This window comes from Nasonia vitripennis, chromosome 4 (genome assembly GCF_009193385.2).
Source record: "Nasonia vitripennis strain AsymCx chromosome 4, Nvit_psr_1.1, whole genome shotgun sequence".
Lineage (NCBI taxonomy): Eukaryota > Metazoa > Arthropoda > Insecta > Hymenoptera > Pteromalidae > Nasonia > Nasonia vitripennis.
In genome coordinates this window covers 12,000,855-12,015,180 of record NC_045760.1, presented here as the reverse complement: position 1 = coordinate 12,015,180, position 14,326 = coordinate 12,000,855, and the positions used below count along the sequence as shown (strand labels likewise).

The window sequence follows — 14,326 nt, the reverse complement described above, 5'->3', positions numbered from 1 at the left end:
TGCTTCCCGACCATCCGCGACGCCGAGGACGTGGGATAATGTAAGACGGAGGATTTGCGCTTCTTGCTTTGTTCGGCTATGCTATGCTGCTCTACGTGGGCGAATGATGCTGATTTAATTGGCCGCGTAATATTCAGAAAAAAAGGATTTTTCTTTAATCACAGAAACCGTACGAACGTTCTGGAAAATGATAGTGAATCACGCGTACACACTGGCTCGGCACACGCGATAAAGATAAGGCGAGCACTCTTTTCACTCTTCTCTCGGGCGATATACAGCCGAGAGCCAGAGAGAACAATGATTATTACCGCATAATCTCGGATACACTCTACGAGAGCCGGCGAGTAATCGATAGCTCTAGCGTGGAATATATATCAATAGCGCAGTGGCGAGCTGCACAGAAGCGACGATGCTTTTCCGGAGCGAGTGTCTAGCGATACTCTCTCGGGCTAGTATATACAGCGCTATATGTAAAATCGGATATACGATCTCGCGAGAGGCGGGGGATGCGTTACTCGATGGCGGAGAGATTTTCTAAGGAAGTAAGAGGAGAGCCTTGGGGAAGGCCTTTGTCATTCGTTTGAGAAGAAAGTGCGAAACGCGAGACGACAACCGACTCGTCGCTTAAGCGCTCGCGCGCTGCGGATAGTTGTGATCGCGAGCGCGATCATTCAGCGCAGCTTGAATTGATTTTCACACGCATTAGATCGCGTACGAGAGACAATCGAGGCATGAATAATGCTTTGACGCCGTGCGATTAAAATGACTTTTTCATCGTCATAATTAATTTCGAATCTATTAACCATGCAAACTTTCGAGCTTGATTAATTTTTTTAAGCTAAATTCGCACTCGATAGAAAGTTGTTTGATTAGAATTACTCCCGATAATGTCAATTAGCCAGAAACGGGTACCGCGAAGGATAATTAAGCTTTTGGGAGTGAGGTGGCGTAGGAGAGTGAAGGAGAATGTGAGGTGAAGAAATCGAATAACGCGGAACTTGATGTTTCGGAGTGTCGTTTTATTTGTCGTTGATTCGCATGACAAGATCTGGAAGTGATGCGACTCGTGTCGTGGCTCCAGTTGAACTGTTTCTGGTCTGTTCCAGCGTCGACCGTCGAAGGTCTCGATCGTTCCGCCTCCTGTACCGATCGCCGATCGAATTGGCAGGGACGGAGCACGCGCGGCCCGGATAGCGCGTCGGTGGCGAGGGCAGCTGGCCCAAACGGCCGGCCGTTTACTGTTTTACTGACTGCGTCGAGGTGCGGATGACCACAATAAAAGGGTTCGAGCACGGGCCCGAGCGTTTTACTGCCTTCTCGATGCGGAGGACTTAATTGTCCAAATGCGCTCGGCCGGGCCGGAAAAACCGAGTTCTAATCCGGGCCGCGTCGCTCGAGGCACGAACGCTGGAGTCTTCACGTGCACGTGCGCGTGAGGTTTGTATATGTGTGCGCGCGTGTGTGAGCGCGAGTGTGTGAGCGTGTGTGTGCGTGCGAATGGGTGCTGTGTGGCCACCACAAGCTAATATATTATACCTGTAGTGACATCTTGATTTTGATACGGGATTCAGCGGAACGGAAATAATAATTAGTGGGTAGAGCGAGTCACGGCACAACCGCAGTAGCTAACGATTGACAGCTGCGGTGGTAGGCATATACGCAGCACAATCAGACTAATACAACGTGCACGCTTCCATGCTGCGATCTCACTTTATACTAATATTGTGGTTTTAAATACGCAATACTATCGAATTTAATTAACTTTCCGTTTGCGATTTATCGAAAAAACGCGACGAACGTTATTTGGCCGTCAAAGATATCTACGCTGTGTTTATCTAACCTCGACGTTGTCAAACAGTACAAACAGCTGCAATTAGTCCGAAATTGCTTCCGCGAAACGCGCATTAGCAAAACAAGGCGGCAGCCGAAACCAATGATGCAGCCGAGCTCTAAAATCAATGCTGCCGCGAACATCAACAGATGATCATTATTCACCCAACACACATAGCCGCGCCAGCTGTCGTATACTTACACCCCTCGTAAAGGTGTACAAAGAAATTCGAAACGATATCTTCCCCGTACGACCGACGCGCGAGCAATAAACAATCCAAGTATCTCACGACCCTGCGGACGCATAAAAGCTCATCGCGCGAGCTTTCTCCTCCTACACTCGCGCCACACCCCGTCAACTCTCCCCGCGACTAGTAAATTCCCGGCGTCCGGCGACCGTGAAATTTATTACCGCGGCGCAGTCATCTTCGGCCATAATCGCGCGCACGGCTATTTCTTGTTCAGTATACGCACGCGAATCCGACGTTTTGGCAGAGGCGCCGCAAACATGTCACACAGCCCAGTCCGCGATAACGTCCTTCATTTGTCGCGCAGCACGCATCGAACTGTGTGTACGTACGGCACCCGCGAGAGTTCGATCACCTCCCGAGATTGCGATAGCCAGAGAGATAGGAAGATACGGAGAGTGACAATGAGTCATGAAGCCTCGTAAAAAGCTGCGCGCTATATAGGTACGCAGAGAGGAGGCTTATGATGAATCCTCGATTCGGCCGCGTGCCAAGCGCGATGCGGTAAGTAGTTACGGCCGCGCATAGCTGGCCGCCGCGAAGACGCTTTTGTGTGTCAGAGAGCGGCGCCCTCGCGCGCGATTATGGACGGCAGACGGAAAATTTCGCATTATTAAAGCATTAATCAAGCCGACGAGTCTACTCGTATCATTCTTCTTTCCGGGGGTTAGCATTCTTAAACGCCGCCTTAGCACACCGGCCGTGTAACCTGAGATCATTATATGAGCTGGATTACGCATCGTGTAGCTCACAAATCGAGCAATGCGCACGAGATAATTAATCGAGACTGATAAAGAAATAAAACTTTATTGAGGAAGATTGATTATAATGAATGTTAAACAAGTAAGTGCTTTTTCGCTCAAGCTTGGCACTCCATTCACTCGAGCCATCCCGCCGCTGTCCAGTAACCCTGTCTTTTTTTTTCTAAACAATTTTGTTTTTGTGCATCCGCTTGCCCGGCAACCGTAGTTCGCTCCCTTGACAATTGAATCGAGGCTTTCCGTCCGCGAGAAAACCTTTTGTTTCCTCGCCACGTGCCCTTCTATTTCCGATCTTTGATCGAGGAAGGGGAAAAGCGGCCCCGAACAATCCATGATTGTCGTGCACGCAGCCAAATTCGCATTCCAAAACAACGTGAATGCATGATTCATTTTTCTTTTTATTTTAGGCTAAACCCAGTAACCGAACAAGCAGCTTTTTGGCAATGCTCGAGACCGTAACACATCGTCTCTGTTTATTTTAGATCAGATATCACCTGGAATACGCCTGCCCGATTACTCTCGTGCGCACTCGTCGAATCAAGGCCGTAGGTACAGCCGATCTATTATTTAAACGCCACTTACGTGCTCGAAGGGTTGTAAACATCGAGTGATGCGGCAACGCGGCGCGTCAATCGCTTAATCGATTCCGTGTGCGCCGCCGCTAGCTGTGTATATACCGACGAGCCGCCTGTGCTCGAGATTAGCGGCCGCGCGTCGAACGGCTCATCGCGGGCGCCGTGCAGCAACGTTAAGTACCTACTTCGGGAGTAGCCAGCAGAGATTTACTATGTGTACTCGATCGCGCACTTACTGCCGTGTTGTACGCCCTTGACTACGAGCGCACGCCTGCGATAAGGAGCGCGGAGGCGTTGATTTCTTTCACTCAACAGCCCCGATGCTTTTCTATAATATATCTGCACACTAGCTATTGTTTGTCACTGTGAAATCTATAGGAGGAAAAAACTAACGCGCCTGGTAGTATACGATATGAGATTATCCCGCATTTCGGAGTGCATCTCGCCCGAGCTATTCATATGCTCGCTCGTCGCAGTATTCCGAGCGTTCAACTTGATCGTGACGTCAGCGACGCCGCGCTGCTGAATTTATGAGTGAGCGAGTGAGAGGGAGAAGGCGTTATTTGCATTCTAGCTGCCGGCTCTCCTTTGAAGGGTGTGGCTATGAAACTTTCGCCCGCGATATATAGCGCGAGAAGAGGACAAGACTCGCGAGAGCGTGAAAACCCCCATATAGCTTCATAGTTCTCGCGCGCTGATTCCATCAATTCGCGGCCATTTTGCCATCGCGTCGCATGCGCTCTCTGGCTGGTATTTTCGTGTCCTCGTGGCTCTGATGCTGGATAATATTTTCGAGAGCGCGGCCGCGCGGTCATTCATTTCGCGAAGCCGCCCGCTTTATTTGCGGAGAAAGATGAGAGAACGTTTATACACGCGGGATAGGATTAACTTGGCTCTCGGATATACTTTAGGTTCGTTGCGCGAGCGTTCGTACCGGAGACTCTTTCGTAATGCCGATGCGAAATTCAAAACGGCGGGAATCCCTGCATTGTTTTATATAATGACTGATTTCTGTAATGGATATATCCGAGAGATAGAATTTACTCTACAGTCGGGTGTCTTCACTACGAGGCAATTAATTAATAACGTGATAGTCCAGTGCTCCCCTATTGCTGTGATTAAGCCCAGCACAAGCCCAAGCCAAGTTTGGCATCAAGACGTCTTAGCTAAGACGCTTGCATTGCAGCTATTGCCTCGGAGAACCGCTAGTTGGTGGTTGCGGTGCTGGCCCCAAGTCATTGTCCACAGTAACTTGACAGCTGATTGGAGTGCTTAGCCAATAAGAAGAATGCATTAGGCAACAGTAGCTATAACGCAGCAGCAGCGCCGCCTCCGGCATCAGGATGTTCGAAACTCAATCCTAGATAATGTCTCGGCCGAGACAATGCTTGTCGGGATAATACCCGTGGAAACAATGTCCATGGTTTCCTTCCAGATATAATTAACTCTCGCCGCTCTGATGTGGCTGCTCGTCGCCGCGATTGCAATCTTCGTATAGTTTGCGTGTATAAATAAATACACGCTTCTATGTCATCAGTAGAGCACGTCATTGCGATCCGCCTTGAAAGCTGCACAGGCGATGGAGAACGAAGCCATTTGATCTTTATATCGAGCGAACACGGCTTTGAGCCTCTAAAGATGCGCGCAAGCTCGCCATTGAGTTACTTACTTTGGCCCCGACTGTTGCCCTCCGCACCGAGAGATAAGGGCTGTGTCCTATTGCGACAATGCGCTATTTCGCTGCAGCTCGTTTGTCGGCGATGCGCATCGAGAAGACGCGCGTTGTCTGAATGCTGGCTTTGTCGTCTCTGCCAGCCGAAGATCCATTGAAATCATGAAGTTTCTTGAATACGATCCTTAGCCGGCGTCGCGACGACTCCGAATAATGATGACAGCGCGTGCTTGCGATTAGCAGGTGTAAAACCGTTTTTCGAGAAAACTTCGAACGACGAGACGCTATATTATACTCGGAAACATATTGTACACGTCTGTACAGGCTAGTTTCATAGTTTTTGGATAATAACGAGCTCTAACTCCTCAAGGCTTTGACCCGAAGTTGCATAATGGCATGTAAGAGCTTGCGGCTCCAGCAAGGCCGCAAGGATCTTTCCACTTTACTCGTTAAACCATTGTAGAAGCACAGTCGGTGAAAGCTTGCAGCCTCTGCGTCTCGCCCCCTATACCTCTCCCTTTCCCGGTCTCTTGTGACCCGTAGAAGAGCTCTGGCATAGCGCTATGTTTATTTAGCTTAACATGCACTAATGCTTTCCTCATTGCACTGCGGAGCCGTTTATTCAGTGTTAGGCTACTGTTCCCTGCGAATACCTACGCACGTCTATATATCGCGCTCGCGCACACACGCATATACATATTTACATTGAAGTCTTGTCGGGTGTGCGTCTAAAAGTGAATGCTTACATATACGAGTGATGCGCACGCGCGCGGTACATAAGTGTAGGCGAGTCATGCATTTGTTGTTTGTTTGTTTATGCATGCACGGGATACAGATAGAGAGAGAGGAAGCAAGTATTTGTGCATTCGGGATGTAAGTTTGCGCGCGCGCGCGCGCAATAATACAGCCGAGCCGAGCGATCAGCGCTCTCGTCTCTGTGCCACTGTGCCGAATTGCTCGAGAGAATTGTTTCGCTTTGGTCAATAATTGCACAGCGGAATGAAGGCGAATCGTTGTTGGATGATGTTTTGCTTCGGGACTTTTATTTGCAATTTATCGAGGACTGCATCCATACAGAGCTTGCAGAGTGTATACGCGTGTCCGGCGAGCCACCGGCGAAAGTTCGTACACTGCTATGAGCGCGCAGTATGGTGATACGTAATAGTTTCCGACTAGTTATCACATACTTTCTCCCGCTCGGAATTTCAAGTTATAATTGCCTTTATCATTGGACTTCTCGCCCGTGTACACTGCGACGACATGCGGCAGCCACTCGCTTCGCATTCGTTCGCGGAAAAGCTTTATTAGAATTAGAATTAGAATTAGTTTATGATTTTGTTGGTGCAATAAGTTGAATATTTTCCTTGATCCGTCCAACACTTGACAGCAAAGCCCGAGCTCGGAAGTTGTGCCCCACTCGAAAGACTGCTACTGACGCTACGAAGGTATAGAACCAATTTCGCTCTCCACAATATGCACTTCATTAGGCGCAACGCATGCGCGCTACACATCGGCGGAGTTTTGATGAATTAAACGCCGTACGCCGAAGCAGCTCATTGCTTTTCGGAATGCATGATTGCTGAGAGAACTTTGCCGGGGCCTCTTGAATTTTGTCAATTATATTCCGCGGTCAATTGTTGTTTCACCGAGCGTAGAGAGATAGATAGAGAGAGCGAGAGAGAGAGAGAGAGAGAGAGAGAGAGAGAGAGAGAGGCAGAGATATATGACGTGGTGCGGTTCGCTTTCGTGTATATAGACGTACAGCACAAGTAGGTGTCTTTACGATGGCGCAGCGATGCCGCTGTTATTGGAAACTCGGTTGCTTGGAGTTTCCAATTTTCAAACGGACGGTGAATATACGCCTCCTTAGCGTTACTGTGTTTCAAATGAAGTTCGCCCGTAATGGCTTTGTCTTGATTGGCGTTCAATGAAATTGCATAGTTCACCAAATTAACTCTGCAATGCACCCATTTCGTGTACACGATTTTATCATCAATTCGCTTGCCGTTCACGCATTTTGAAGCAATTTCACGTCACGCGACGAAAATCTTTAAACACCCGTTTACATCTAATTTGTTTCCGCAATTCACCGCCTTGATGTTCCCTTCTAATTGGCAAAAGAACGCAATGTACGTTATGTAGCGAAATGCATTAGCTCGCAACAGCGCAAGAGCCAGGGAATATGCTTTTGACGTGCAGAGATAGAGAGAGAGAGAGAGAGAGAGAGAGAGAGAGAGAGAGAGAGAGAGAGAGAGAGAGAGAGAGAGAGAGAGAGAGAGAGAGAGAGAGAGAGAGAGAGAGAGAGAGAGAGCATAAACTGGCTGCACGCTGTACGCTAGACATCGAGGTGACCTATACATGCACACAAGACCACGAAGCCGGCGGACTCGTTGCGTGCCGGGCGATAAAACGCGATCCTGGACGATACGCCGAGCTCTCTGCCGCAGAGACGTGTCGCGCTTATGCGGTGACGCGCGCTATTTGTTATTTTATGTGCAGCACTTTCGGTTCGTGGCTTCATTAATCAACGCTCTGTGGCGGCCCCTCCGCAACGCGCTGAGATCTTGCAGGCTCGGCGTTCTAGCATTTTTCACCAGTCTTCGCGAGCCCTTCGTGCTATATTAATACATCTATGTACGTACGCGCTGGAGTCGTTAAGTGAGCAAAAACTCTGCCGCACTGATTGAGCACGGCTGCTGCGCAAAAAGTGTTTGTCGCGAACGTTTGCAGGCTGGGGGTTCGACTCAAGATCGTTCGCGGCAAAATCTAAATTACGAATCAACGCGAAAAGTAAACAAGATGCATCGACGGCAACACTGCGTACCAAAGGAAACTGCAGCGAGGACGATTCGATTTGCTGTGTGTGATTTAAAACTCGAAGTTTTAATTTAAAATCGTCGTCGGCTGTTCAGCAGCGAGCAATGGACCCGCTGCAGTAGTAATAAACGAATCTAGTCAGACGAACGTAAAGAAACATTGAATTAACTTTTCAGTAATTACGAGTGAATGTTCCGTAATAAAAGCTCTTGCGTTTGTAGCTTCGAAAAATTTTGGTTTGCAAAAATGATTAAAAAAAAAATACGGCTCCAATATCCCGGCGCGTGTAACATATAAAATAGAAAAATGATGGTATGCTATATGCAAGGTGAAAAAAGGGAAATAAATCACTCGACGTCTGTGAAGAGTAAAATCTCTTTTGAATCGTAAACAACAGTATTGTATTAAAAAATGTTGTTCACTGGAACTCGCGCGACGCACATTTCGAAATAATATATAATGAATTGCACAATGATGAATGTATCGCACTGTACTAAATCGTTCGCATATTCATCGTTCCACCTCGATCATTTATCAGCACACATAAATTATAGAAAATAAAAAATAAAACTTCAGCCACGTCGATACCCTCCCTGACCAGCTAAGCTAGGCTCCTTTTTTGCCCCGGCTTTTTCAGCTACTTGGCGCTTTTTCATCCGCAAATCAATCGATCTCCGTGTGCACGCAATGAATTGCTTATGACGACAAGGAGGAGGAGACGCGAGCGAATTATACGCCCGCGTTTCCGCGACCTGAAACTGACAGCCGTGCTGCTGCGGGACAAGCTAAGCGTATGCGCGATTGCGCGCTGCGCTAGAAAACAAGCGCGTTCGATCTCCGGGACTTTCGTGTTGTGCATTTTTTCTTCTTTGGAGCTTGTTCCGCGCTTTTTGCAAGGGAGATAGAGTCCGTAGGCGATGACCTCCGATCTCGCCGAATTAATAGTTTTGATTAAATTAAAGCCAGTGTGCTTTGAGTCCATGAATAAATGAAATCGTTTGGTCAGAAAATAGAGTCGGTAATATTGGAACTTATCACAAAATTATGTATGAACCGGGATAGAATTTGAATCATTTCAATAATAAAAGTATAATGAATATGTACTCACAGCTGGAAGTGGCTCAGCTCTGCATGTCCTAGAAAAGTACAATTCATTTTAAAATATGCTGTAAACATCTGGGAAAAAATTTCTGAGAAGCCGCATCGCGTTCTAATTGCAACTTCCGCGAAGTAATCAACGTTCAGCATAATAACAGGAGTAAAAAGGTTTCTGCGCATATTTATGCGACAGACTGTTATACAACGCGAACTGCTGCGTTAGTTCTGTAATGTCTACTATTACTTTGTACTTTGTTATGACGACGCCGCGTGTGGTTAGGGAAATTGAATGTACGAAGAACCAGCCCCGCAATCGAGTCACACCGAAAAACGAACACAGCATCCCTCCTTTCCAAGGAACATCTATACAAATACAGCTAGAGGTGCAGGCATTCACAGTAATGCTCAAGGAAGCGTTTACGCATACCTTCGCCCTCTCGAAATTCCTCTCTTCACTCGCAATGTACCGTCGCAGTCTGGCTCGAGAATGACCTGTCAAAGTAATTGTCGTGCGCGGGAATATCGCGCCGACTCTCTCTCTCTCTTCCCGATTTTGCAGCCTTTTTCCTCCCAGCTCGAGCGAGCTTGCGCTCGTTTTTCACGCCTGGCCGAGTCTCTGTGTCTCACGGGGGGAACCGAGGAGCGGGACAAGCGTTTTACGCCGAGGTGTATTTTGGCCCTCTTTAAATTCTCGTCGAGCGAGGCTGCAGCGCACACACGCCGCGCTGCTGGCTATGTTCGTGACTCCCGTGGGCGAAATTTGCATTTGAATTTTGGAATTTGGTAGGAAAAGAGAGTGGAGAGGAAGAGGGGAAGGGAAGGGGAGGCAGGAGGGAGCGGCGGAAGCGAGAAAGCTGGCGCTAATCGTTAAATAGCGTTTCGCGAAGTGTTGCGGTCTCTGCCCTGAGGGAGGCCGAGTGAAACGGGTGGTGGAAGTTGCGCTGCGCGAAACCGCAGTTCCGCATTTATCCCCCCCCTCTCTCTCTCTCTCTCTCTCTCTCTCTCTATCTCTCTCTCTCTCTCTCTCTCTTTGATTCACGCGAGCTGTGACTACGGCTTCTGGCCCACCGATCAGCTCTTTTTTCCTCGCTCTATATCGAGATAACCGTTTTTGCGCCCGGCTCTCTTGACCGCAGGAGTGATTCTCTGCTCGACTCCGGTCACGAGAGGGAGGGAGATAGAGAGAGAGAGAGAGAGAGAGAGAGAGAGAGAGAGAGAAAGAGAGAGAGAGAGAGTGACGCTGAATGGAAAGTTTGCGCCTGCGTGTTTGCCTGCGTAGCTGGTGGTCCGAGTTCATTTTTCCATTGACTGCTCTTTTCGAACGTTTAATCAAGAGGTCTTCATTCGTCGAACTCGATTATATAACTTTTCTGATTTACTGGTAAAAAGCTCTGCTCATTTCGTTACGATGCACGAAGAATGCAGAATGCACGGATGTGCTAACGCGTAAACTGAGGAGAACATAGCCGGCGAACGCGTGGCAAATGAACGCAGAAAATTTGCGGTGCAAATGCAGAATGATGGCGGAAGGCTATAGTGAAAAGCATGCGAAGTTACGGTACTCATTCATCATCTTCAACTGTTTTAGCCTGAATTAATTTCGTGTGCGTCTATTAAAGCTTATTCTTGATTCGTGAAATTCGCGTATACGTTGGCGTAATTAAATTCTCTCTACTGTATAAATATCCGACGCACAAAGCGGATGAGCAACCTAACTACGCTATTAAATTTGTCTTCGCGCATAATGTCTATTAGAGAGTAGGCTCGCGAGAGTATATGATATACGCGTGCGCGATGTAATTTCTGCGCAGAAAAGAATGCCGACTGAAATTTACTTTGGCAAGTTTGAGGAAAGTGAAATTTACTTAACCGAAGTCTGCGCGCACGAGCCTTAACTCTTACCTGTTTCAAACTTGGCACCTGATGCAGATTTTACTTGTCTCACATTTCATGCTCACCAAGATTCATTGCAACGAAAACACAAGGGGCGAAGCCGCACTTCGCCGCTAACCTCATTATCGATCTTGTTTTTCTTCGGCGCTGTGTACGGCTCAGCGAAAATCAAAAGCCAATTAATCGAAACCATGCAACGGTCATATCTGTAACGCCATCTTCCCGACGAGCTAATCTCAATTTCAAACTCGCGAAAAGAAAATGTGAAACAAAAGTTGGAAGTTGGAAGTAGAGCAAGTACAAGGAGGTCGAGAGTGACTCGAGCTGGTCTCGCGCGGCTGAGGTGTTTTCCTTCGATTTATTTCGAGGGCGGATGAAGAAGGCTGGAAGTCTCGAGACCTTCTTCGGTCTTTCCGTGGAAAAACAGGAAGTCGCCGAGCGGAATTGCTCTCGGTAATAACGCGATCTTTAGGGCAATTCAGTAGAGTTAAGAAGTTTTTTTTTTATTTTCGTATTAAATCATTCGGCGCGTTCGATATTGTTTTCGATTTGCCGAGGACCAATAAAAGCCCCGATAAGTTCTGATATAAAATGAACAACAAACAGCCGAACACTCTTGAATCGCGTCACAATCGATCTTTTCGAAGCTCATATACACATTGCAAAATTCGAGCAAAATTGTCTAGGCAGCAGCCCCCCGTCCTCGTAGCTTATTCACGGCTGCGAAATATGAGCTAGCGAGCGAAACTCGTTAAATATACAGAAAAGGAACTGCCAATCATCCGCCAGGATAATATCCTTTATCACGCTATTATTCACGAGCTGCACATCACCAGACAAGATCCGAATATCGGCTCGACGCTTCAAGCAGCCGGTTGATATTGAGGAAAATAGCAGCAGCGTTCTTCCTATAGTGCAAACCGGGGCCCGACACGAGGTACAACGTGCTCGCGATTGGAAAATTCGAATCATAGCGTCAATCAGCTGCACCGTTGTCAATCCCAGCCGCGCTTACGTACAGCACTACCGAGACCGTTACACAGGGGCGAGCCGCTAATGCCTCGCTTTTTGCGAATACACGGAGATCAATATTGAAAAGAGGAGCGAACTAATACTGCCGCGACACGCGATGCAGGAGGGGGTGGCGCCGGCCGTGAGCGCGCTAAACTTTTCCTCATGCAGCGCGCGCGATCGGCGTCCGCCCCGCCGAGATGAGACGGCGCGGAAATAAAAGAAAGAACGACGAGAAAAGCGGGCGAAAATACAGAGAGCGAGTGTAGTAAGGGAGCATTCTCTTTGGCCTTTGATGTTTCAGTGAGAGAAGTCACGTTATCCGAGCTAAGAGACTCAGTGGCGAGGTACCGGGACAGAGTTAAGCTCGTGTGTCGAACGAGGGGCTCGCCACCTCCGAGAGTACACTGGCTTAAGGATGGAGTTCCTCTGCAGCCGCGAAGAGGTCTTCGGATCCAACACAAACGGTAAGCCCCAGCTACTTTTCTCTATACACAATATACATGCACATACCCGCACGTACTGCACTACTGCGCGCGCACCTATATACACCACGGCGAGAGGGGCACTTTGCCACGCAGCGTCTCTTCTCCGGCTCCTTATCTTCCGCCCCCTTTTTATCTATCTCTCGGTTTGCGCCTCCGTTTTCCCTCCTTCTCGTCTTGTCTTGCTTCCCGCTGCTCCTTGAGATAATGGCATCCGGAATAAGTGCTTGTTTGCGATTGCAAATATCCCGGGACGACTTTTATACATAGGAGCTGCAGCGCCGCCGTGAATTTCGCGCGACGTAGCGACGTTGATTCCGTGAGCGGAATTCCGCTTCCTGAAGATTATCTTTTAAATCCGCCAGATGTGCGCTTCAACTGTCACGAAAATATTAATTCTTTCATCAGAGTAGCTATTGCCTAATCGTTTCTAGAGTAAATGCGGCATTCGATACACACATGCGGAATCTGAATCCAGACCATCCAGGCTTTTCGACGTTCTAAGGCATCTCGTGTGTATCTCGCATATATCCCTCCCGCAGTGCGATCGGAGCAATTAGTTTAAAAGCTCGGCATCAGTGGCCGCTCGCGCAATTTTCTCGAGAGGGATGACACCGTGCGGGCTCGGCTGGTTCCTCGTAAAACCAAACGCTCGAGATGTCGCGTAAATCTGTAAAAGAACGCCATCGCCGTGGCTTAATTTCGAAACGATGTGCGCGGCGCCACTCGTGAAAGAGCCGACTTCCATGCTTATCTGCTGCTCTGGGCTGTGGTAATTAGGCCACAGGCGCCGCCGGCTCAGCATAACGAGAGTTGAACTTTTTGAAAATGTCGTCGCGCTCGAATTTCGGCGATTTTGTATAATTTTGAGTTTTATAACCTCCGACATCCACGGCACCTCTCAATTCATGTAATAACATTGTAACGCGTGCCGGAAACATTATAATATTCAATTCGGCCTTGATATCCTCGCGTATAATAATACCCGTGTATCGTCGAGTTTCACGTCCGCGCGCGAATTTGTATAAAGTATTCATTAATTCAGTCTGCTGCATCGAAATGCCTGGAAAAGCGCGTGTACGACAAATGATGCCATCGAAAAACGAACGCTGCGCATTGAATTATCAACACACGGCCAAATTTACGCTACCGATAGAAAATTAGATTAAAACATGGAGAAAGACGCCTCCAATTATTAGAATTTTTGTAACTTTCTTTTCATCGATACAAAATCGCCAGCGATTTGCGATTATACTTGTTTTCTTTTTCAATTATCGTTTAACAATGCTCTGAGACTGTGCGATAGTGAAAAATAAATCCCTTTTCTCTCAGTGTGCGCCTCCCAGCGAAATGCAAGCAACGGTAAGATTAGCAACATCAACCAATAACGGACGCTTTAATTATACCAAAGTGCTCATGAGAGAAAGACAGCTGGAGTCTATTATTATATCGGCAAAATAATTAAGGAATTGGATTTTTTTCTGTCTCGTTCGCGCGTCGGCGTGGTGCTACTACAGCCTCTCGCGAACAAAGAGCCGGAAAGTCACATACACGACGAGTCGCGAATCGCAAGCTCGAAGGGATAATGAAAAGTAGGCGACGCGACATGGACTAAGATCACGCAGTAAATACTGTGTGGCTCGCATTCGCGGCGTGTATTCGTATAGAAACGGGAGAGAGGTGCACATTATGCTCGACTGATCAAACGATGACTCGTCCCATTGAGGTGACGGTCACATAGTCTATATACATATAGGAATATTGGCTACAAGCGCAGATTTCTACTCGCATAGGCCGCAGCTTCTGATTTATGAAAGGACTCCCGACGTATTAGTTCAGATATTCCAGCTGAGTGCTGTTCGAAATTTCAATTGAAAAAATCATTCCGACTAAAAGACGTCAATATGACTCAAGTGACAAAAGAAAAGTCGATAAC

The 14,326-nt window shown here is 47.8% G+C and overlaps 1 protein-coding gene across 2 annotated transcripts in view; it reads left to right on the top strand.

The window, feature by feature from the left end:
• LOC103316435 (protein vein) overlaps window positions 1-14,326 on the top strand; it is a 278,093-nt gene that overhangs the window by 87,787 nt on the left and 175,980 nt on the right. For both annotated transcript variants that reach the window (XM_031928950.1, XM_031928949.1), the window contains exon 2: window positions 12,210-12,372. In XM_031928950.1, the coding sequence (XP_031784810.1) occupies window positions 12,210-12,372 (163 nt within the window). The remainder of the gene's footprint in view (window positions 1-12,209; window positions 12,373-14,326) is intronic.